Source organism: Pristis pectinata, chromosome 3 (assembly GCF_009764475.1).
Source record: "Pristis pectinata isolate sPriPec2 chromosome 3, sPriPec2.1.pri, whole genome shotgun sequence".
Taxonomy (NCBI): domain Eukaryota; kingdom Metazoa; phylum Chordata; class Chondrichthyes; order Rhinopristiformes; family Pristidae; genus Pristis; species Pristis pectinata.
The window spans coordinates 94,583,625-94,605,928 of NC_067407.1; the positions used below are offsets into that span (position 1 = coordinate 94,583,625).

Here is a 22,304-nt window from a genome sequence, read left to right on the forward strand (position 1 = left end):
GAGGCCAAGTCATTGGGTATATTTAAAGCAGAGGTTGATGGGTTCTTGATTAGTAAGGGCATCAAAAGTTACGGGGAGAAGGTAGGAGAATGAGGTTGAGAGGGAAAAATAAATCGGCCACAATCGAATGGCAGAAGAGACTCAATGGGCTGAATGGCCTAATTCTGCTCCTATGCCTTATGGTCTTAAAGCCACAAGATGGCTTTATTTTGTTGTTGGGTACAATCTGAGTTATGTTTCAACAATTTAAACTTCCAGAAAGGATATTGTTGGTGCCCAGACCATGTTGGAGGAAATCTTCCCGGATGATGCTGATATGGGATCAGACTCTGAGCTGGACAATGCTGTGGCACAAATCAGTCTCGATTTGATTGACGACTACCCAGCATGTGATCCCCGTTGGGCTGAATCTGTACCAAATGGTAAGGCTTGGCAAATGCTGTGAGATTTGTTGGAACATACTACATGTCTGGTAAATAAAAATGATTATTTTTACTGGGGAATTGATGCAGGATATCCAGCCTCTTTCCAACCTGCCCACAGTTTCCTCCTGAGCAGCATACACTCAGTGATTTGTCTTGACAAATCCCCCAACACTGCTATTGCTGGGATGGCTAATTACAGTGCACCTGAGCTTCTTTTGAGAATATCGTGTGAGGTCTGAATGTGTGTTGGTTCCTAAACCTTCATGGCTTCTTGAATCCAGCCATGCAGAATGCATTCTTTCCTCCAAAAGGTTTTTTACAGTTTTCACTTTTCTGAAGGGACAGGGCCAGGAAACTCGATTAACCTTTAAATGATGAAAGTGCTTCTTAAACTGTCTCCTTATAGTGGCTGAGCACTAACTATACCTCTCGAATGTCTGCAGCTTTTGTGCTTGTTGCAAATACTGCTTGTCTTTCAATGGCACTTAACAGCGCTTGGCAGATTTTAGCAGGTCTCCATGAGGGTCATACAGTTTGCAAGAGGAAATATGTATGCCTGATTTTTGCTGGAGAATTTCCTGCTGCTGTATTTTCTTTTCCCATGTCCCTGGAAAAGAATACCTGGTGAAAAGTGCTGCTGTACAATTTAATAAGACAGCTTTTAGATTATTTTTTATATATAGATTGCAAGTGGTGCATAATTTGAAGGGATGCACTTTGTTAAATCAATACCACTCCAGTGAGCTGTATGAAACTTGTCTCTTCACAGATGGAAGTAGATTTAGCAACACCTCCTTGCTATTGCTTCATCAGTTAGAAGACAAAATGAAAGCTCATTACTGTTTGATGGAATTTCTTCAGGATGTAAGTTTTTGCTTGGAGTTTAGTTTTACACTGTGCCTTTCATGTCCTTGGTCTGTCCCATATCATTTCACAGGATTAAATAGTGTTTTGTTTTAAATAGTATGATGAAGCTAATATTGTATATAGCAGAGTCTCATATAGAGAAATGACTAAATGATCTAATTTTACTGACAGTTCAGAATTCACATGAGAAATCTTGCTTGCTTCCTCTTGGAATGGTGCAGCAGGCAGTCTTGCATTCACATTGATGGCAACTGAGGTTTTATGTCTTATCTAAAATCCAATACTGACAGTGGAATCTTAAGTACTGTTCATTGTTTGCATCAGTGACACTGGGCCATGAACCAATTGCACATGAATTTGCCCTGTACGTTTCAGTGGTCCCCCCCACCTCCCCACTGAAACTTTTTGATTTGAAAGAATGACTGGAAGTTGGAAACCTTTCATGCTCTTTTGATCCTTCTGAAATTTTCCTTATGATAGGTGGAGTTACTAAATCGGCTTGAGGCTGTTAGGGTGCGAGGATCCCTGATGGTAACTCGTCTTTTGCTCTGTGAGCATGCTGAGAAGCTCTCTGCTGCTATTGTTCTAAAAAACTACCACACCAAGTTTCCTGACATCGTAAATGCAGCGATTAATTCTGCTCTGGGTAAACAGAAAAAGAGTGCTCCACAGAACTTGACTCCCGCGGATGTTTTCTTCAGAGAGGTACAAACTTCCTGTTCCATTTGGGTTACAGAGTAATGAGAAATGCATCAATGGAACGACTAGTGCTATTTGTGAGAAAAGTACAAAATTTACTTTTTGAGATTGTGTGCATTTTATTTCTAGAATTCTGTAGCAAACTCCAGGAGGATATGGTATTAAAGGGTAAGTATTGCTTCAACTGGAAACAAGGACATACAGCACTGAAACGGGCTATTCAGCTGAATGTACCTGTGCCTACCATCAAGCACCTATTCATTCTAATTCCATTTACCAGCACTTGGTCTGTAGCCTTCTCTGCCTTGGCTGTTCAAGATCTCATCTAGATACTACCAAAATACTTTGAGAGTCTCTGCCTCCACCACCCCCTGAGGCAGGGTGTTGCAGATTCCAACAATCCTCTGGTTAAAAAAGATCCTTCCTCAGAGTCCCTTGAAATCCTCTACCCCTAACCTGAAACTGTTGTCCTCTAGTCTTTAAACACCTTTGCTATCAGGATACAGTGTATGGTGTTGAAGAGACTACTCCTGAACTTTGGGCTTCTCAAGGAGGGATATAGTTTAATTGGAGGCAATTCAGATGAGGTTCACTAAGTAGATTTATTGGGTGAAGGAAAGAATTAACAGTTTGGGCCTATGCTCACTGGTGTTTAGAATGAGATGTGATCTTGTTGAAACGTATAAAATTCTGAGCGGGCTTGGTGGGGTAGCTGCTGTGAAGATGTTTTCCACTGTGGAGGAATCTTGAAGGGGGCGTGGTTTCAAACTAAGGGGTCACCCATTCAAAACAAATGAATTTCTTCTGAGAGCCATGAATCTCTGGAATTCAGAGAACTTGAGGAGGATAAGTTATTGAATATGTTTGATGCTGACATCAATAGGGTTTTGGACTAAAGGAGAGTCCAGGGTTGACAGGAACAAGTGGGGTTAACATTAAAATCAGATCTGGCATGACTTTATTGAATGGTGGATCAGGTACAGTGGGCCCTTTGGCCACTGAACCTGATCCACCATTCAATAACATCATATTTGTTTATATCTTGTGCTGTTGTGTTCCACTTAACACTCAAGAGATCGGTGTTGCCAGGGTTTCTGGAATTAGGCTGTGAGCTTGCACTTAAAGAACAGCCATCTTCTCAACAAGATAAAGGACAGACACCTCTCTGCTGTAGTTTGATTAAAAAGCAGGTCAATTAACCCAATAGATTTTATTTTATAAGAAATGTGTCATTAGGGGGCCCTCCATTTTAACGTAATCACAGTCCTACAATGTACCTTTCCCGCACAGGTCTCCCAGATCGACACAGCTTTCGAATGTTTGTTAGAGGAAGAAGAAAACCTTTTGGAGGAGAACAACCCCCTCTCCCTGGAGTGGGCACAAATAGCTATAAATGTTAACAACATCTTAAAGGTACAGTGTTCTTACAATTTGCATGTTTTAACTGAAAAGTTCAAACAGCCAGTTTTCTGATCTTGTTTTGGAAACCTGGGGGAGAATATTCAGTTTTCTGATGTAATTGGAAACAAGGTTATGAAGGAAGAATTGGATTTAAAGGACACTATCGCCGTCCAAAAATTAACCCAAAGTTTGTTGTAGAGTTGGAAATTTGATGTATATTGGGTTGCTCGTGCATCATGGGATTTTTTAATCTCCATCTCCACAGGTGCAGCTGCCTTGCTTGATTGTTGTGACTCATGCCACTGGGGCACATTCATGGTGTGCTGGAGACTGAGTTGTCAAGCAGACAAACCATAATAAAGTGCTTCTTGAACTCTCTCTCTCCCCCCCTCCCTCTCCCCCCCCTCCCCCCCCCATTGTTCTTGTGCCTCCCTCTCCTTGCCTGAACTATTTTGTTTTAGATTATCCGTCAGCCTGAGCATTGGGGTCAGTACACACCAGTGTATTTTCAATCTGCTACAGAGCAGGTAAACTGGAATTCCAATTCTACACCCTGCTTACCTCAAGCCAGCGTAATTTAGGACATTGCAGGGAAGAGATGAACCAAAATTACAACTTTTGACGGTATAAGCCCCTTTATGAAGGAAATAGTGGGAAGCGAGAACTTAAATACCCATTTCTGTTTGGATTCTTTTGCTGTACAATTTTAGATATTCTTATTTCCACAATTCTGGATCAATTTTGCTCTGATCCATTCTTATTTTGCTAGCCCTCAGGGCAACCGATGCTCTTGGTGTGGTCCATAAGTCATCGGAGGCATTCACAGGATGGCTGTGCTATTGCTTGCAGCCAGTACACTTGGAAAAATAATTACTGTCCCATTTATAGCCTGGAATTTTTAGCTGGACTAATTCAAAACAACCTAAAAGCAGAAAAGAGAAAATAATTTGTAACATGCAAGAATTTGTTTCTCTGCTTGTTAGCCACAACTCCACACCCTAATGACTTGTTATTTGGCACAATGCATTGGGATACTGAGAATTTCAGTGCCCAACATGACAAATAGCCAGAGGCATGAATCAAAGGGCCGAAACCTACACACATTTGAACCTTCCTCTTGTAAGCCTTGTGCAGAGCCTTGGAAATTATCGTAATCTTCCAGTGTTATATTGAATTAAATAATTATATTGAAGCAACTAAAGTAGGAAAATTGCTGGATGAATAAAATAGAAATACGTATGCCCAGGCAGCAGAATTTCAGCTGTAACCTGTGGGAGGTATCCAGCCTGGGTAGACTCTTGAGGTAACATAATCTCTTTGTCTGATTTGCAGGATATGTTGCATGCAGCTGTCCACCATCGACACAACAAAAGTTCATTTTATAAGTCAGAAAAGGATGCTGAACAGGAGCCAGAGTACATTCCTTGGACAGGTTAGATGGGTTGTATTCTTGAATAGATAGTTGAGCAGCGTTTGGAATTACTCAGAGATCCTGTGGGTTTTGGAACATCTCTTGTTCTGATGTAAAAGCAGAAAATGCTGGATACACTCAGCAGGTCAGCTAGCATCTGTTGAAGACTTGGTCAGAACTGGGAAAGAGACAGCAAGTTGGTTTCAAGTTGCTCAGGGATAGATAGGCAAGGGGAATATTGCTGTTAAGATGTGACCAGGTTTTAAGACTAATGGGTCTGTTGGTTAATAAGGTGCAGTTAGAGAGAAAGTTAGAGAGAAAGATCCTGAACAAAGCTATGAAATGAAAGCTGTTGGCATGAAACCACAAAGGGCAGAAAAACTGTGAAATGCACAGCTGTGGTGTGTACCCAACCGGTCGGTCCGCGCAAATAGAGAGAGAAAAATGAACCAGTATCACAAATAGACTGACCAGTGTATATCCACAAGGAAGGTGTGATGTATGAAGTTGAATAATTCAGTTTTGAGTCCAGAAGGCTGCAAAGTACCACCAGGGGGAGATAGCCGATTGGATTCATAATTGGCTCAGTGGTGTGAAGCAGTGGGTGATGGTTGAGGGTGGTTTCTCTGACTTGGAGGCATGTGTCTCGTGATGTGCTGGGACCTTTGCTGTTTGTAATTTATATAAACAATTTGGATGTGTATGTACAAGGCATAGTTAGTAAGTTTGCGATTGATACTAAAATCGGTGGTATTGTACACAGTGTAGAAGGTTTTGAAAAATTACAGGGGGAATCTTGATCACCTTAGTATGTGGGCTGAGGATTGGCAAGTGGCTTTCAATCCAGATAAATGAGGTATTGCATTTTGGGAGATGAAACCAGGGTGGGACTTGTACAGTGAATGGTAAGGCCTTGGAGAGTGTTATAGAACAGTGGGACCTAGAAGTGCAACGCATCATTCACTGAGAGCAGCATCACAGGTAGATAGGATGGTGAAGAGGGCATTGAATATAGGAGCTGGAATGTTATGTTGCAATTGTATAAGACATTGGTGAGGCTGCACTTGGAGTGCTGTGTACAGTTTGGTCACTCTGTTATAGGAAAGATTAACCAGGATGTTGCCTGGACTTGGGTGCCTGAGTTACAAGGAGAGGTTGCATAGACTAGGACTTTTATTCCTTGGAACGTAGGAGACTGAGGGGTGATCTGATAGAGGTATGTAAGATCACAAGGGCCATAGACGGGGTGAAAGCACATAGTCTTTTTCCCTGGGAGAGTTGGTGCTAAAAATAAGAGGGCATAGGTTTAAGATCAGAGGTGTAGAAATTTAGAGGCGAGTGGTTGAGGCGGGCTCATTAGTCGCATGTAAAAGCCATTTAGATAAGTACATGGATAGGAGAGGTTTAGAGGGCTATGCGCCAAATGCAGGCAGATGGGACTAGCTCGCTGGGTAACAGAGTCAGCATGGATGAGTTGGGCTGAAGGGCCTGTTTCTCTGCTGTATGACTCTGTACGATTAAAAACGGGAAGCTCACCCAAACAGACTAAATGAAGACTATCTGCAAGCAGGTTACCTAATTTGTGTTTTGCCTTATTCAAATGTATCCTGTAATTAGAATTGATAATGTGGATTCCTGCTCCTGTTTTAGTGTCAAATTGTTAAACTCTGATTCTAATTTAGTACTGAGCTGAAGTTTGCTGGGAAGTTGTTGTTCGAAATATCTTTGTCCCAAGCAGTCTGTTGTGATGCTAGTTTGCTTTGTTCGTAACACTAGAGAGATGACTGCATTTTTAGTAGATTTGGTTATTTGTGCAGCCATTTATTCAAGAATGGCTCTTACGTACATTTCTCCTTTTAACTCCATTACATTTCAATGGATGCTGTTGCAGGAAAAGTAATGGAGCTGCTTCCTGGTTCAACTTGTTGTCATTGACCTCCCTCTATTTGCCTTTGTGTGTGATGAGTTTGGGGAATGTCAGTCCTTGTTCAGTGAGTGTGGGTAGGAGGATTATTAGCCAGAAGGACTAGATTTAATTGGAGATGAGGTGAAATGATTTACTCAGTAAATTGTGTCTGGAATGCATAATGGAATGGGAAAAATTCAGTTATGTGGAAAGAGCAGGCAAATGGCTTAAGTTTACAAAAGAGCTATCATGGGCATGGGGTTGGGGTGTAAATCACCTCCACACATGTAGTTCAGCTGCCCCATGCAAAGGGTAAATATTTTAAAAGAAATAATTGTGAGACACCTAATAAATGGATTGTAGAACAATTGAAATAAATACTTTAATCTTCTCTCTAATTTTGATGTGTACAATTTGCTGTTTAAAGCATCCAGTGGTCCGTCCGGTGTGAGGAATGTGATTGTAAGGCAGACTGATATTGTCCTGAATAAGGTGTACCCACAAGCTGACAGCACCATACGTAATACTCTTCTGGAGCAACTGGTGGCCCTGCTCGATTTCTATCTGGATGGCTATGTTTGTCAACTCAAGTCGGTGGACAGACCTACTCAGCAGGAAAGATACAACAAACTGGACTTAGAATACACCCAAAAACGTTCACATCTTCTATCACAATTACGTATGTACAACAATCCAATTTTATAATTTTTCTGTCAGTTTATAGAATAAAACAGCAATGCTCCTCCATTTTCTTCAGCTTTCAATGGCACTTCAACACTTCATTTTACTTTTCCTGGTATAAGAATGAATGGTTCACTTTCCTGATTTTTTTTTTGCAGGAATATCTTTCATTTAAAAATCATCTGTTGATCATTGAATTCCAAACTCCTGTAATTATTTTGAGAACATTCTCCCAACCAACTGTTGAAATAATTTTTTCCTGTGCTCATTATTTTAGTCCCAGATAAGGAAGGAAGCCACATCCTGTACTCCTACTAACCAGAGGCTAATTCCTCTGTTTAGCAAGCCACTGTTTTCCCCAAAATTGCATCCAACTTATAAGTGGTTGCTTGTGGTAAAAAGACTTTTGGTACTTTTTGAAATAATCTGTGGGGTGGGAGATTGTGGCTGAGAAATGACTGGCATTGTTTATGCTTTTAGTTTCACTCAGGCAACACCAGCTGACTGCTTCACTAGCAGAGAAATATTGTGACTTTGACATCCTGATTCAACTATGTGAACAAACTGATAACCAGGCCAGGCTACAGCGCTACCTGAACCAGTTTGCAGATCAGGTGAGATCTTAATATGTTCCTGTTCTGCTATAGGATTCAAACCCATATATCTCTTGCTTTAAGTTATACATTTTTTTTAAAAAGGTGGTCACCTAGTAATTAAAGAAGTTGTATTTATATGGCTCCTTCATGAGTTCAGAATGCCCCAGAGTACTTTGCAGCCAACAAAAGCCTTCTGCTACGCAGTTCCTGTTGCATTGTAGGAAAATGACAGCTGATTTTCGTACAGTAAACTCCCACAAATTACAAGCAAACATAACGATGTTGATTGACGGTGAATATTGATAGGAACACTTGAAAGGACTCCCTTTTTGAATCGTGCTTAAAATTTATTTTAAATCAGTCTGGGAGGATGCACAAGTCCTTGATTTAAGGTCCTTTCTGTAAGATAGCACCCAACATTGCAGCTGTTATGCGTTAGTCTGGATTATGTGCTGAGGATACTGGTGGTCTTGAATCCATGGTCCTTAAGTTAAGGGTGCTACCAATTGAGCTGCCATTGACAAATATTCTTCATAGTTTTATTTCTTTTTGATACAAGGAAGTTTCATACTTTAGTTTCACGAAATCAAAGGGCAATGGCTAATGAAAGTCTTTTAATTGAATAGAACTTTTCCGACTTCCTTTTTCGCTGGTACATGGAGAAAGGGAAACGAGGAAAACTTCTGTCACCACCTGTGGCCCAGCATGCACAGCTGGCTAATTTCCTGCAATCCCACGAACATCTCAGTTGGCTCCATGAAATCAACATCCAGAACTTTGAAAAGGTAATGGATTGTGCTTTGTGCAGTAATACTCAGGTTCTGAAATTTACCCTTTGTTCAGTTACACAATTCAATTCAAATGGAATCTTTAGAAAAGAAAGAAAAACCCAAAGAGGCAGGGAAACAGGGTCTGAACAGAAATGTTAATATTTAGTTGTAACTCTTCATCTGGAACCTGAGGTTATTTTTCTGGGAATGTGGTGTTGCTGGTGAGGTCAGTATTGAACACCAATCTCTTTTTGCCATAAAAGTATTGTGATGGGCCTTGTGCTAGTGTGGGGCATTGACCCTCTGGATTATGTCCTCCTCATTGGTAGAGTATGGAGGCAGGCAATACAATTATTGAGGTTTGTATCCAAAACGTTAACTGGCTTTGCTGTTTTGTGATGCTGATAGTCCCACTACATACTTAAAACCATTTCAATAGAAAATTCCATGGCTCCTGCCAAGCACAACTACTGAATTGTTGGGAGTAGCTCTGGATTTGGCTATGTTTTTGACCACCACTTTTGCACTACCTTAGTGAGACCAAGGAGGAATTGGGAAAGAAACAATACCAGACTTTTGGGTAGAGGTGTATTTGTGTCTCCACATCATTGATTTTCAATTGTTACAGGCTCATCAGACATTACTGAATCTTGCTAATATGGAGACACGGTACTTTGCAAAGAAGAAAACTCTCTTGAGCCTCAGTAAACTCTCTGCATTTGCTTCTGATCTCCCTGAGGACCTTCTGCATGAGAAGATGGAGGGTAATTTCTGAGTAATATCTTAAATGTCACCATTAAAGCATAAAACTGTAGATGAAATATGAAACTAAATACAGAAAATGCTTGAAGTACTTGGTCTGGTAGCATATGTTCAGAAGCCGTATTTGTAGATGGCCTTAAATCAAAACTAGAAAAAGGTTAGAGAGATAACAAGTGAAGACGAGAAGGTGGGTGGGGTGGAGTGGGGGTGAAGAAATAAAATTTAAGGTCTGAGATGGAACAGAAGGCAGGAAAGTTTAAATGACAAAAGACATGCTGATGGAACAAGTAACAAAAGATTCATTTAGTGTGTAAATGGGATCAACAGAATTCTTATCTGAAATGAATGAATTATGTGAGATCAGATGGTGCAATGTGCCTTGCTGATAAGGTGCTGCTCCTTGAGCCTGCATGGGGTTCCATTGGAATGGTGTGGGAAGATGAGGATAGTGGGGGAAGTGGGAAGGAAAAATGAAATGACATGAGATATGGAAATACTGTTTGCATACTACAAGGAGGTTTTCCCTGAAGCAGTCGTCCAATTTGCGTTTGATCCCTTCAATGTAGAGAAGATCACCCAGCATGCAGTCTAAATTGAAAGAAATTGAAGTGTGTTGTTGTTTAATGTGTGTTGTGAGGTAAAAGAACGCTTATTGCACCTCCTCAGCTTGAGTGGAGAAGGGGGAGGATGCTGGGTTGAGTAAGTGGATCAGGATGTCATTGAAGTCCTTTCATGTTGATTTTTAAAAAAAGTGAGAAAAGGATATGTGTGATGGCATCATGTTGAAGTTGCTGGAAATGGCAAAGAATGATACATTTGAGGTGAATGAAAGAAGGAGGACATCAGTTCATGAGGCCTCACAGAATTCAAGACTAAGTGAACATTTACTGCCTATGTCTGATTTAGGTATGTTCAATAATAATAGTAAAAGAAGATTGTGGTTCATTGTCCAGATCGGAGGATATGTCGTCCACGGCACAAACGATTTTAATAAAGCAAGCAGGTGCCTTTTTGCAAGAGTGGGTCAAAGCAATGAGCCTGGATATTAATGTTTGACAAAGCTATTTTATGCCTTGCTCCTCTTCCATCTGAAGCAGTGAGTTATTTGCATTCATCTTGTCGCAGACTTAAATGCGCAAGAACGGTATCTGCTTCATCAGGATACTCTCCCAATGGAGTTGTTGGAAAGGAAACAGCTCAATATAGACACAATGCCTGTGCTGTCTGCTTCACAACTGATCCATGTAAGTATAGTGGCTATTTTGTACATAAGACTGGATGTGAGAGATCCATTATCCAAAATTATGAATCTAAAAGGAGTCACAGAAAGGTCATTAAAATCATGGACCATGCAAGATAGACAGACTGGGGACAGGAAACTAATTATGGATAATGATATGGCATATTGTGACTATTCCCGCCAAAAGTGAGGAAAAGTTGGCTAATTTAATCTGTTTTAGAAATATTAAGCTTTGCTAATGTGAATCAGGAAAGATTAATTTCTGCTGGTCAGAAATACAGCAACTTCAAGACATCATGCAGTCTTCCATGCAAGGCTTTGCCAGAGAGTTGACAAAGTAAATCCACATAAAGTCTGCTCTTAATTAAATTTAGATGACTAATTTTGGTTGCACCTGAAATGTATTTCTCATTGAACTTAAGTGTTGGGTGTGAAGAGTGAACCTATGTCTTGCTAATACTCATGAAAATGCTTGCACCAAATATTTACTCCATAATCACCTGCTTACATTTTCCATGGGAGGATTTTGTATTTATGTTCCACTTCAATTAATTCAGATTAATATCCAATTTCTCCAGCTTTACATCAGTGATGACAACATAAGGGCAAATGAATATGACTTCAAGAAGGCACTTGATCTATTGGAGTATGTTGAGAAGGTACAGAAAAATGTTAGTCATTGCTATTTCCCAGCATATTGATTCCAAAATGCTGGTTGCTAATTTTGCCCAGATTAAAACCCAGGCTGTCTGGATTAAAAACATCCTCTGCTTGCAGCTAATTTTTATTTTCTAGTAGGATATGAGAAACAGTTTGTAAAGCACAGAGGACAAGGCATCAAGCCCATCTTAATGTAGCAAAAAGCAAACTGCTGGAGGAACTCACCACGTCAGGCAGCATACTGTATGTGGAGGGAAAGGGACAGTCCAAATGAAGGGTCTCAGTATGAATGTTGACTGACTGTTCATTTCCCTCCACGTATGCTGCCTGACCTGCTGAATTCCTCCAGCAGCTCATTTTTTGCTCCAGATTCTGGCATCCACAGTCTCTTGGGTCTCCTTTAATGGATTTACCATTGTTCTCCCACCCCCAACAATCACTAACACCCTCCACCAGAGAGATACAAATTGCCTGGTCCAATGAAGAAAACATCTGTTTATAAATTCCCCTATGAGGTGAGCTGAAAGGACCTAGTAGAATTCTTACCATTGCCCAGAAAATCAATCTCTCGTGCTACAGTCTTAGTTTATTGAAACTTCCAAAATGTAACAGAAATATTCTCTCAGCTGATTTCAGTGTTTGGATCAGATGAGAATTTATAGTGCCCCTTAGAACTGAACAAGCTGCAAATGCTTCGTTAAGATGGCCTCTGTGAAGAGCAGAGAGAACCCATGCCCAGACAGTTACAATGCTGCACAAATTTTTGGTGCCTTTCAGAGAGGGGAAAAGGGGGGATGGGAAATTTTAAAGCTACTTCATAATCAAGGGATTTTAAGTTTTTAATCTGATGTAAACTGGCACCTACTCATAATTTCTAATACTGATGCACTATAAAGTTGTGGTGAGTTGATAATCGGCACTCAGCTGTATTATTTGTTAAGCAATCTGAACCCCTGTTCCAAATTATGCACTGTTTGTTACCCATTTCATAGGATCAGATAATATAGCCTCACTGTTTCTTGCCATTGCAGATGATGTGCTTATGAAGCAAGTTATAGCTGCACTGCCCAACTTTTACAAGTGGAGCAGTGCTGCTTCATTAATGTAGCCCATTCTTATGTGCTATGCTTTATATTTAAGTTTCAACTTAATTTTCCTATATCATATTCCATTGTTTATATTTACCTTTTTGGAGACTAAGAGAGACGTATCTATATACAATGTCACTCAGGGCATCCAAAAGCAGCTTATAACCACAAGTTTTTTTTTTGAAGTACAGTCAATGTTGTGATATTAAAAACATAGCAACTAATTTGGACTCTCCCAGTTTCCCAAACAAAATTATGTTAGTGACCTTATAAAATCAGCTGCGAGGAAATACTGAATCTTTTGTGGCATTGAGTGGTTCTCCATGATATGACTTTGGGAAGGGAAACAATAGGCTCTTATTAAATAATTGAGACTGAATGTTTTTGTCTGTTGCTGTAAAGGAGGACACTGTTGTCACTGCTGATGAATTGAAACTGGAGATCTTCGGCCGAGCCATCCAGAGAGATGAGTATGTGCAGCTTGGAATAACTGTTCCTTCCACATGTGCGCACACACACACACTAACTCTAATTAGTTACAGATGTAAATCTCTTTCTCTTGTCCCAACTAATCATTGGACTAAATCAACACGATTGAAATAAACTGGCCAATAGTTATACTTGTTTCTTGGCCCAAGTGATTGTTTGGGAGATGGGAGAGGGTGCAAGGGGAGTTTTTCAAATCCAAGTTTAAACATTTGAGTTTGTGTAAATTGTATGCTATACCCTTTCCAGCAAGGTTACTTCCAATTTAGTAATCACTTGTCCTGCATCAGTCAGTGAACACTCTCGGGCATTCCTAGTCTTTAAAGACTGTTCGAAGTAACCAAATAATATTTTGCTTCTTTAGTTGGTCTTTCAGCCCAAAGGATGATCCTGTTGAAGCTGCAAAGGACACCATACTGATAAAAGTCATAGAAAAACTCATGGATGAAGGTGAGTGCTACCTTCCCTAAATCATTCCTCATCAGTCTGGCATGAAATGCTGGTCTTTAACCCATTTTCCACAATACCCTTTCCAGTAACAAGTTAGTTTATTTGGGATCTTGCCCAACTATTTAATTTCCAATTAATATTAATCAGCAAATGGAATCATAGAAATGAACAGCACAGAAACAGGCCCTTATGGCCCACCTCATTTATGGTGACCACGATGCCCATCTACACTAATCCCATATGCCCACATTAGGCCTGTATCCCTCTACTTTCCTATTCAGATACCTGTCCAAATGTCCTTCAATCATAGTATTGCCTCCTCTGGCAGCTCATTCCAGACAACCAGCACCCTCTGTGTGGGGGAAAAAGTTGCCCTTTAGATCTCCTCTCTTGCCTTAAACCTGTGCCCTCTAGTTTGAGACTTGCCTGCCCTGCAAAAAAAAAATTCTGACTATCTTGGTTTACCTGCATGAATGTCTGATATGAGGCATGAACCATGAGAGTTTTCTACATGAATGCTGATAGTAGTCTGGTTCTTGAAACAAGGAGTTAAATGTCCTGAATGACAGGTCACTGTAAATGTCATGTCCTCAATACATCTGGAGCACTTGATATTGATAACATAGAGTGACTGCTTTACACTAAATACTTTTCACTGTGTGTTTCACTTTAGGGGTTGAGCTGAAACACTACTTGCCAGAAGTAAAGTACTTGCTACTGTCAGATCATCTAGTGACTCTGAGATCCAATTCATATTTTGAGTTCCTCTTGCAAGCGAACTATGAACATTACATAAAAGCACAATCTTAATTGACCTCTACTGTTTAACATCGTTCAGCAGGTAATGTGAATAAGCCACCTGCAACATTGAATTTTTTTTTTAAATGTTACAAATTATTACATTTCTAATAAAGTCATTTAATTTCACACAAAGATCATTGATCATGGAAACAGTCCCTCCACAACTCATCCATGCTGACCAAGTTGCCTACCTGAGCTGCCTACCTCACTGAACTTTGCTTCTCTGCAAAGCAGTACTCTTGCTATTTCCCATCTGCTTTGAAGGTTCAGCTGCAGTTTAATTAGAGCCAGGTATTTTGTGAATAGGAATAAATGTTTTTTTCAGGCTTTTGAGGGGTATGCCTCATGGATCAGTTCTTAGCCTTCAATAATTTAATATGTATATTAATGACTTGGAGAAAGAGGTAGAATGCAAGTTACCCAAGTTTGCTGATGACAAGAAAATACGTGGAAGGGTGTGCTATAATGAGAATATTAGGACTCTGCCACGAGATGGAGACAGGTTGTGTGAGCGGGTGAAAACTTGGCAAATAGATCAATATCCAAATGTGTGAGGTATAAGAGGAAACAAAATACAAACTTATCTAAATGTAGAGATGTTGCAAATGTGAAGTACAGACAGATCCAGTTGTTCTTGCTAACAAAACGTTAGCATGCAGTTGCAGCACATAGTTCAGAAGTCAAATTGCATATTGGCCTTCATTACAAAGGGGTTGGGGTTTAGACATATTGTTCCAATTGTACAGGGTGTTGATAAGGCTGCACCTGGAATACAGTGCAAAGTCTACATTTCAGGTCCTTGCATTTAAGGAAGGATTGGAGGTGATCAAGAAAAGATTCACTTAGCTGATTCCTGGAATGAGGGTTGTCTTCTGGTGAATGGTGAAAAATGTAAATCTGCATTCTCTTTGAAAGAATGTGGGATGATCTTATTGAAATATGCAATTCTAAGAGGGCATGACCAGATAGATGTTTCCACTGGTGAGGACATCAAGAAAAAACCATAGTTATAAGAAGGTGGTTATCCAAAACTGTTAGGAATTTCTTCTCTCAGTGGGTGACGAATCTCTGGAATTCTATATCCCAGAAAGATGTAGAGGTTAGATTCCAGGAGATATTTAATGAGAAGGTAAATTTTTGACTGATAACCCTCAATTTTCCTGTATGAACTGACACAGAAAAGGAATTGAGGCCTGGGGCAAGTTTAAGGTGCCAGGTGGCCCACTCTCTGCTTTTTGTGTGTGTCTTTTCTGCACAATAACTCCTGTAACCACAATGGTGGTCCTAAAAATGGAAACAAAGAAAAATTGAGTTGCAGATAATTTTTTTTATCAACCATGTTTCATGCTACCCATGTGAATTTTCTTTGAATCCACACAGGAGCTAAACATTCCCTTGCCATGATACTCAACTAATATTCCAATGCAATAATTGATTTGTTACAAGGGCATGGAATTGTTGTCTCCATTTAAAATGTTCTGCTCTACCTACTCAAATCACTAAGATCACAGCTTAAAAAGACATAAGCAAGTAATGTGTCAATACAATTTACTATTTATCTGTACATTCTTACAATCTTGTTCCTCAGTTCATAAAATGGCAACCTTTACAAACTAGGCCCTAAACTGTCAGTTTCTCCATTAATTTTAAGTATACAAATTCTTGGAGCAATGTCTGCTAGTTGTTTAAACCTCTTCTCCATATATTTTGGAAGTGTGATCAAACAGACATTTCCCATCACAGTAGCAGTGTCCAGAAAAGACAGAAGTGTTTGGGGTTGGAGAGGTGGCAAGGAATTATTGGGAGAAGAGGAATAAAGGATATTACATCTGTAATTACTTAAATGTGAAGCAATAGGTTCTGTTCCTGTGCAGTAGATGATTACACCTGCTCTGCAGAGAAATCCTGTTTCCAGATAAACTCAGGAACGTACACATTGCCAGAGTCACAGCTTTGTGCACAGGTGTAAACGATAAGTGTTCCCCAGTCCAAACTTTCTCCAAGGCAATCCACTTTCAGCTGGTTAAGCAACTGTGGCATCACCTATAAGAAAATGATTAATGAAAGTAAGCAGCTGAAATTTATTCCATGTCCACCATGACCCAACAGCAGTAATCACAATTTTTTGGAATGAAAGCCCCATTTGTTTAACATTTAACAATTTACTTAAAATAAAGCAATGGGCTCTGATCTGATTTGCTTTTCTGCTAGATTTCAGACAACAACAGTTCACCACATGCTTTTTCTGGTACTAATTCCCAAATCTGTAATATAAAAACTAACATGCTGGCATACAGAGCAACAGATGACATATTGTTTCGTTAGACCAATAAATGAGTTGGGCTGGGTGACGGCACTTAACATACACTATATAATGGTCAAGACTATGAGAAATAAAATTTGAGAGATCTTGACAAGTGGATATGGATATCAGGTTTCATCTTAAAAGAAGCTCGAACTTGGGGTCATTGTTTAAAAAAATGCAGGATCACCCATATAATATGAATTTCTTTTCTGAGGCGATGAGGCTTTGAAACTTCTTCTCAAAGGGTGGGCCAAATAGTATCCACATTTTTTTTATGGCAGGGGTTAAGGGCTATCATCGGTAGGTGGGAATACAGAGTTGAACTTGCAATCAGATCAGTCATGATGCAATTGAATGAAAAATTAGGCTCGAGAGGCCAAGTGGTGTATTCCTGCTCTTAATTCATACATTCTTGTTAATCCAAGCAACGAGTTTTGATTTGTGGTTCATTGGCCTCTAACTTCACATTAGCCTATATGCTACAAGTCATGGCAGTGCCTAACTGAATCTCAACAGCACACAAGCAGTTTTAAAATATAAACTCTTGTTTGGAGAAAAAACTTCATGCTATCCTTCATGTTGCAACAAAAGAAAACTTCTTCATTCTCAGATTTTTTTTTATATATATAAAGAATTGCGGCTGCTGAAAATAACAGCATAATGCTGGAAACGATTGGGTCAGGCTACCTCTGTAGAAAGAGAAACAGTTAAATATTTCAGGTGGAAGACCCTTCATCGGAACTGGGAAAGTGAGAAAACAAGCTAATTTGAAGAAACTTAATTTAAACCTCTTTTTAAACTTTCCCAATTCCAATAAAGGGTCTTTGTCGTGAAATATTTAACTGTTCCTCTTTCCAGATGCTGCCTCTTCAAATAATTGACTCCAATTAACTTAAGTCATCAATTTACAATCTATCTGATCAAGTAATAGTTAAAGAGTAAGGAAAACTTTGATAATCCGGCATTTACAGGTCCCCGGTTGTATTGGATTAGCAAGTTTTCTGGACTTTTGGATGTTATTTCTATTAACACAATCTTTCTTAAAATGTCACACAATATAATAAATTGTCTATTGAACCAGATAAGGGAACACAGAAGCTGGGGTCCCATCAGCGGGAAGGGAGTACAGAAACTGGGGCCACAGTGCGTTGAAATGGAGCCAGTCGAGCAAATTTTAATTACCTGATAAGCAAAATACCAAACCATCTAAATTTCCAAATGGTTTGATAGTGAATATAATTCATACCTGAAATTCAAATTCACGCTTTGTTCCACATGAACAATTTGGGATGTCATTATCTGTGGGAATATTATCACCAGATACCCACAATGGGCTTCCTCCTCTGCAGTAGCGCAGCACCTACAAAAAATAAAGTGTAAAACCAACAAATCTTTCTCAAGCTTGGTGCAGTTTCAGACTAAGTCAGACTCAATATTTGCTGAATTATTTGGGCATTAGAAAAGAAGTTGTTACACTGCTGTGGCTGTTCCTAAATAATTAGCAAGTATACGTGCAATGGGCCAGCGTGCAGCCTCTTGTGCTGCAAGATTTCATATGAAAGTCCCAAGGCACTGGAGCCCCAAAGAAAAACCAGCACTGAACAAAAGGTAAAGTGAAATCTGTAGCTCTGTGATTGGCCTCCCAAGGTTTCCTTGAGAATAAAACAAATCCTTTGTGCAGGCAAGCTGTGACCAGTGGATTAGAGTCATACAGCACAGAAATGGCCCCTTCAGCCCAACTGGTCCATGCTGACCAATGTTCCCCTCTAAGCTAGTCCCATTTGCCCATGTTTGGTCCATATCCCTCAAAACCTTTCCTACTCCTGTCCCTGGCCAAGGACCTTTTAAATGTTGTTGATGCACCTGCCTTAAACTCTTCCTCTGGCAGCTCATTGCATATACCTACCACTCTCTGGGTGAAAAAGTTGCTCCTCAGGTTCCTATTAAATCTCTCCCCTCTCACAAGGGTTATCGCAAGGCTTGGTGCTTGAGCCCCAGTGATTCACAATCTAAAGCAACAATTTAACTGAATGAGTGGGTGAGAACTTGGTAGATGTCAGGTCACCCACTTTGCTGCACAAAACAGAAAAGCAGATTATGTTTAAATGGTGACAGGCTGGAAAATGTTGATGTTCAAAGGGATCCAGATGGCAACAGCAGCTTGAAGGGATAGATTTCCCCACTCCTATTCCAGTTTCTCATTTCCTTGCACTTAAATCACTGAAAGGTGCAGTAAATAATTAAATGGTTTGTTGACCTTTATTACATGAAGATTTAAGTATAGGTACAAACGTGTTTTAATGAAATTATGTAGAGCCCTGGTGAGACGACAACTGGATTGTGTGAATTTTGTTCTCCTTACCGAAAACAAGATACCCTTGCCACAATAGGAGAGCAACAAAGATATGAGACCCGTTCCTGGTATAGCAGTTTTGCCAATGAAGTGAGATTGGATATACCAGGCTTGTATTCACTCAAATTTAGAAGAATGAGAAGTGATTGCATTGAAACTTAAATTCTTACAGGACTTAACAGGGAGGATATTACTGTCCAGAATTAGGGGATGGATATTTAGAACTGCATGGAGGAGAGGATGATGAATCTTTGGAATCCTCTACCCCAAACAGCTGTGAATGCTTAGCTTTTGACTTTATGAAAACAGGTTGGCAGATGACTGAATATGAAAGGAATCAAGGAATATGGGAATAATACAAGAAAATGGAGTAGAGGTACAAGTTCAGCTATGATCTCAATGAATGGCACTGACGGCTTGAAAGGCCAGATGGCCAATTCCTGGTTGTAATTTTCATGTTCCACCTGACCCTGAACACCACACAGAGTTGCAGTTGAATCACTGGCTGTAATAGATGCTGCAGGTTAATGTAACAGATTGATATTAAAGTGAATTGAATTTCAAGTTGTGATAATGTAAAGCTCAGAAACAGTTAATAACAGTTTCTTACTGGAGTGGTAAAGCTAATTTTTGCAAGACATATTGTTCAGTCCTTTCATCTGTGCAGTTTAGCATTTCAGGGAAGGAAAGCACTTAAGGTTTTACTCAAAATAGCTAACACTGAGACTAACTGTGCTCCAGCTGCTCAATCCCACCCTTCCCCATTATCACATAGCTTGAAGTGGGTCTAGACAGTTCATCTTGCAGTAATTGGTTTTCACTTGGAAATTATTGGCAATATCAGAGTTACTACAAGTTAAAGTATATTACAAACAAATACGAAACAAGACAAGTTACTGACCAAGTAATAGAACTTCTATTTTAACTTCTCCTGAGCTTGGAACACAAGTAAAACTTCATGTTCAGTAGACACTGGTTGTAATTGGGGCGTTAGTAAAATTATTCAAGGTACAAGAGTCTCATTGTACAGAGGCTGTGACTTCTGATCTCATGAAAAGTTATGTAAATCAGTTATATAAATTTGATTTCTGGCATAAGAAAGAAAACAAAATCTATGACCTCACAGAAACCTAACTAGATCTCCCCTTAAAGGAAGGAATAGTTAACCTTCCCTGGGCTGCACTTACCTGATCAGGCTCTGATGCGATCCTCTTCTTAAACTTAGCAAAGATCTGGTGGTCTTTTGTTGCATGTTTGGCCATGGCTTCCAGCTCCTGCTCCTCCATCCCCTCAGACATGCAAACTGAACATAACAGTTGTTTCAAGAACCTTGACAGCTATCACCTCCTCCTCAACTCTGCCAAACTTCATTTCTTCCACAGTTGCATGTTTCAGAGTAGTACCATTCAAGACGAATACTTCTGTATACTGTCAAACATCAAACCAATATGACAGGAAGCAGACACTATCCAGCTCAACTGGTACTTTGCTGCCCAGGGTCATAAGATAAAATAAGGATTTATTAGACACAAGTGTTAGGGAAAAAGGGATCAACCCACATCGGTGTCTCTATTGTCATATCATAAATACACTAAGGAAGAGTAAATTGTAAATTAAAGTCTGTTTTACACAATTTTGAACAAAGAAAGTGAGGATGGGAGCAGAAAAGATAGAATAAAAGCAGACAAAATTTCAGGAAATATGAAAGCAAGTCAATGATACTGAAACCAATTTTGCTGATATATTCGTTTAACTGTTCCAAAGTTAAATTTAATAATCCACAGAATAAATCAACTGGCCGCAACATCAAACTGGCGTAAAGTTAGACATTAATCAGGTACTCACTCACCACTTTCTGGTACTGACAATGAATCCATGCACTTTTGGAGCTCTTCCAGCTTCGCATCCTCCGATTCCTCAAGCTCCATCACCAGCTCGAACTCGGGAAAAAGGATATTGAGAGTCGAAAACCCGTCATCGTCCGGGTGACCTGCACAACCGATACCGGGAGAGATACAAACATGAAGTTTGGGAGAAAGGGAAGGGCCCCGCCCTGTTGCTGCGATATCCCAGTGGGAACTCTGGGCTCCCACCCCCGGGCTCCATCACTCACCGGGCTGGCCGCACACCGCTCGATGCCCCGCTTTCCAGTCGGCTCTCTGGTGCTCCTTCCCGCAGTAGCGGGCGCGGCGGCAGCGGGAGCAAGTCTTGGGGCCGGAGGCGCCGCAAACGCGGCACAGGTTGAGTCCGGGAATCGGCCGGAGAGGAGCCTCTGGCTCCGGCTCGGCCGAATAGAAGTCGTTGATCCGCCCCAGTTGGCTCCGCAGGACGATGAAGCTGCGATTCGGGCAGTGCGGGAGCGCGCAGCAGAAGATCAGGAGCGAGCGGTGAAAAGCGCGTCCCCGCGGCGCGTACACCTGCAGCAGGAACGTCAGCGGCTGCGCGCATCCGCCGCACCGCAGCCGCTCGGGGCCCGGCAGCTCCAGGCTCAGCCAGGCCGGCCGCCCGCCCACCTTGCTGGGGAACTGCGAGCTCACCAGCCGCGCCGGGGCCGCCGGCTCGACGAAGCCCAGCTCCACTGGACCAGAGCCTGGGGACTCGTCGCCCGGGCCTGGGCCCGGCTCTGGCTCCACTGGACCAGAGCCCGGGGACACGCCGCGCGGGCCCGGCTCCGCCATCCCCCTGCTAACGTCGCGTAAAGTTTGGCGTCACTTCTCCTGCTCGCTAATTTGGGCGCCCGGTCTCACCAGTTTGTGCGTCACCCGGGCAAGTAGGCCCTGAACCCTGGGTTGGGCCGAAAGGACCAAATGTCATATTTGCAGATGTGTCGAGAGCACGAAACGACGTGTGACTGTGTCCGCGCAGAAGACGGGAAAAAAGGCTTGAAGGGAATGTAAGCAAGCTGAGTGAGAGGGCAGATGGAGGACAAGGTGGAAAAAAACGTGAGGTTAGCCACTTCAGTAGAACATAAGAGTTCAGAATTTGTAAATGGTGGCATTGGAAAACGTTCAAAGAGACCAAGGTGTCCAGATAGTGTGCATAGACACCTTGCTGGAAATACTCTGGCTATCAACCAATATTTAATGGAGAGAAATAGTTAACATTTTAGGTCAATAACCCTTTATCAGAACCAGACAAGTGAGAAAACAAACGCATGTTCAATTGCCGAAAGGAGGAGGAATGTGGAGAGACTAAAGGGACTGTCTGTGATAGGGTGGAGGCCAAGGTTGTGCAGGTGAGCCAGTGCTTTCACAGATACTTAGTTACAGAGAGAGGGCAGTAGTAGGAAAGAGTATTCTTTTAAAGGAAAGGAACATGTCAGAAATGTGAGAGGCAGAACACAGCAGTTGCCAGACATCTGAAACGTTGGAAATAAGTTCATGGAGCACCAATGGCTAATATG

At 40.9% G+C, this 22,304-nt stretch overlaps 2 protein-coding genes across 3 annotated transcripts in view; one reads left to right on the top strand and one right to left on the bottom strand.

Moving 5' to 3' along the window:
• Positions 1 to 15,402, top strand: part of nup133 (nucleoporin 133) — a 39,017-nt gene extending 23,615 nt beyond the window's left edge. For both annotated transcript variants that reach the window (XM_052010967.1, XM_052010968.1), the window contains exons 13-26: positions 259 to 422; positions 1,195 to 1,289; positions 1,773 to 1,997; positions 3,282 to 3,404; positions 4,725 to 4,824; positions 7,137 to 7,388; positions 7,871 to 8,004; positions 8,613 to 8,771; positions 9,385 to 9,520; positions 10,644 to 10,762; positions 11,337 to 11,417; positions 12,909 to 12,976; positions 13,357 to 13,442; positions 14,116 to 15,402. In XM_052010967.1, coding sequence (XP_051866927.1) covers positions 259 to 422; positions 1,195 to 1,289; positions 1,773 to 1,997; positions 3,282 to 3,404; positions 4,725 to 4,824; positions 7,137 to 7,388; positions 7,871 to 8,004; positions 8,613 to 8,771; positions 9,385 to 9,520; positions 10,644 to 10,762; positions 11,337 to 11,417; positions 12,909 to 12,976; positions 13,357 to 13,442; positions 14,116 to 14,252 — 1,879 coding nt within the window. In that variant the 3' untranslated portion in view covers positions 14,253 to 15,402. The remainder of the gene's footprint in view (positions 1 to 258; positions 423 to 1,194; positions 1,290 to 1,772; positions 1,998 to 3,281; positions 3,405 to 4,724; positions 4,825 to 7,136; positions 7,389 to 7,870; positions 8,005 to 8,612; positions 8,772 to 9,384; positions 9,521 to 10,643; positions 10,763 to 11,336; positions 11,418 to 12,908; positions 12,977 to 13,356; positions 13,443 to 14,115) is intronic.
• Positions 15,403 to 15,555: 153 nt separating this feature from the next.
• pdcd2 (programmed cell death 2) lies at positions 15,556 to 21,613 on the bottom strand. The gene is made up of 5 exons (XM_052010969.1): positions 21,015 to 21,613; positions 20,751 to 20,891; positions 20,089 to 20,204; positions 17,795 to 17,908; positions 15,556 to 16,286 (listed from the first exon to the last, which is right to left on the bottom strand). The coding sequence occupies exons 1-5, from the start codon at positions 21,577 to 21,579 to the stop codon at positions 16,125 to 16,127; spliced, it is 1,098 nt and encodes a 365-aa protein (XP_051866929.1). The 5' UTR covers positions 21,580 to 21,613; the 3' UTR covers positions 15,556 to 16,124.
• Positions 21,614 to 22,304: the final 691 nt, after the last annotated feature.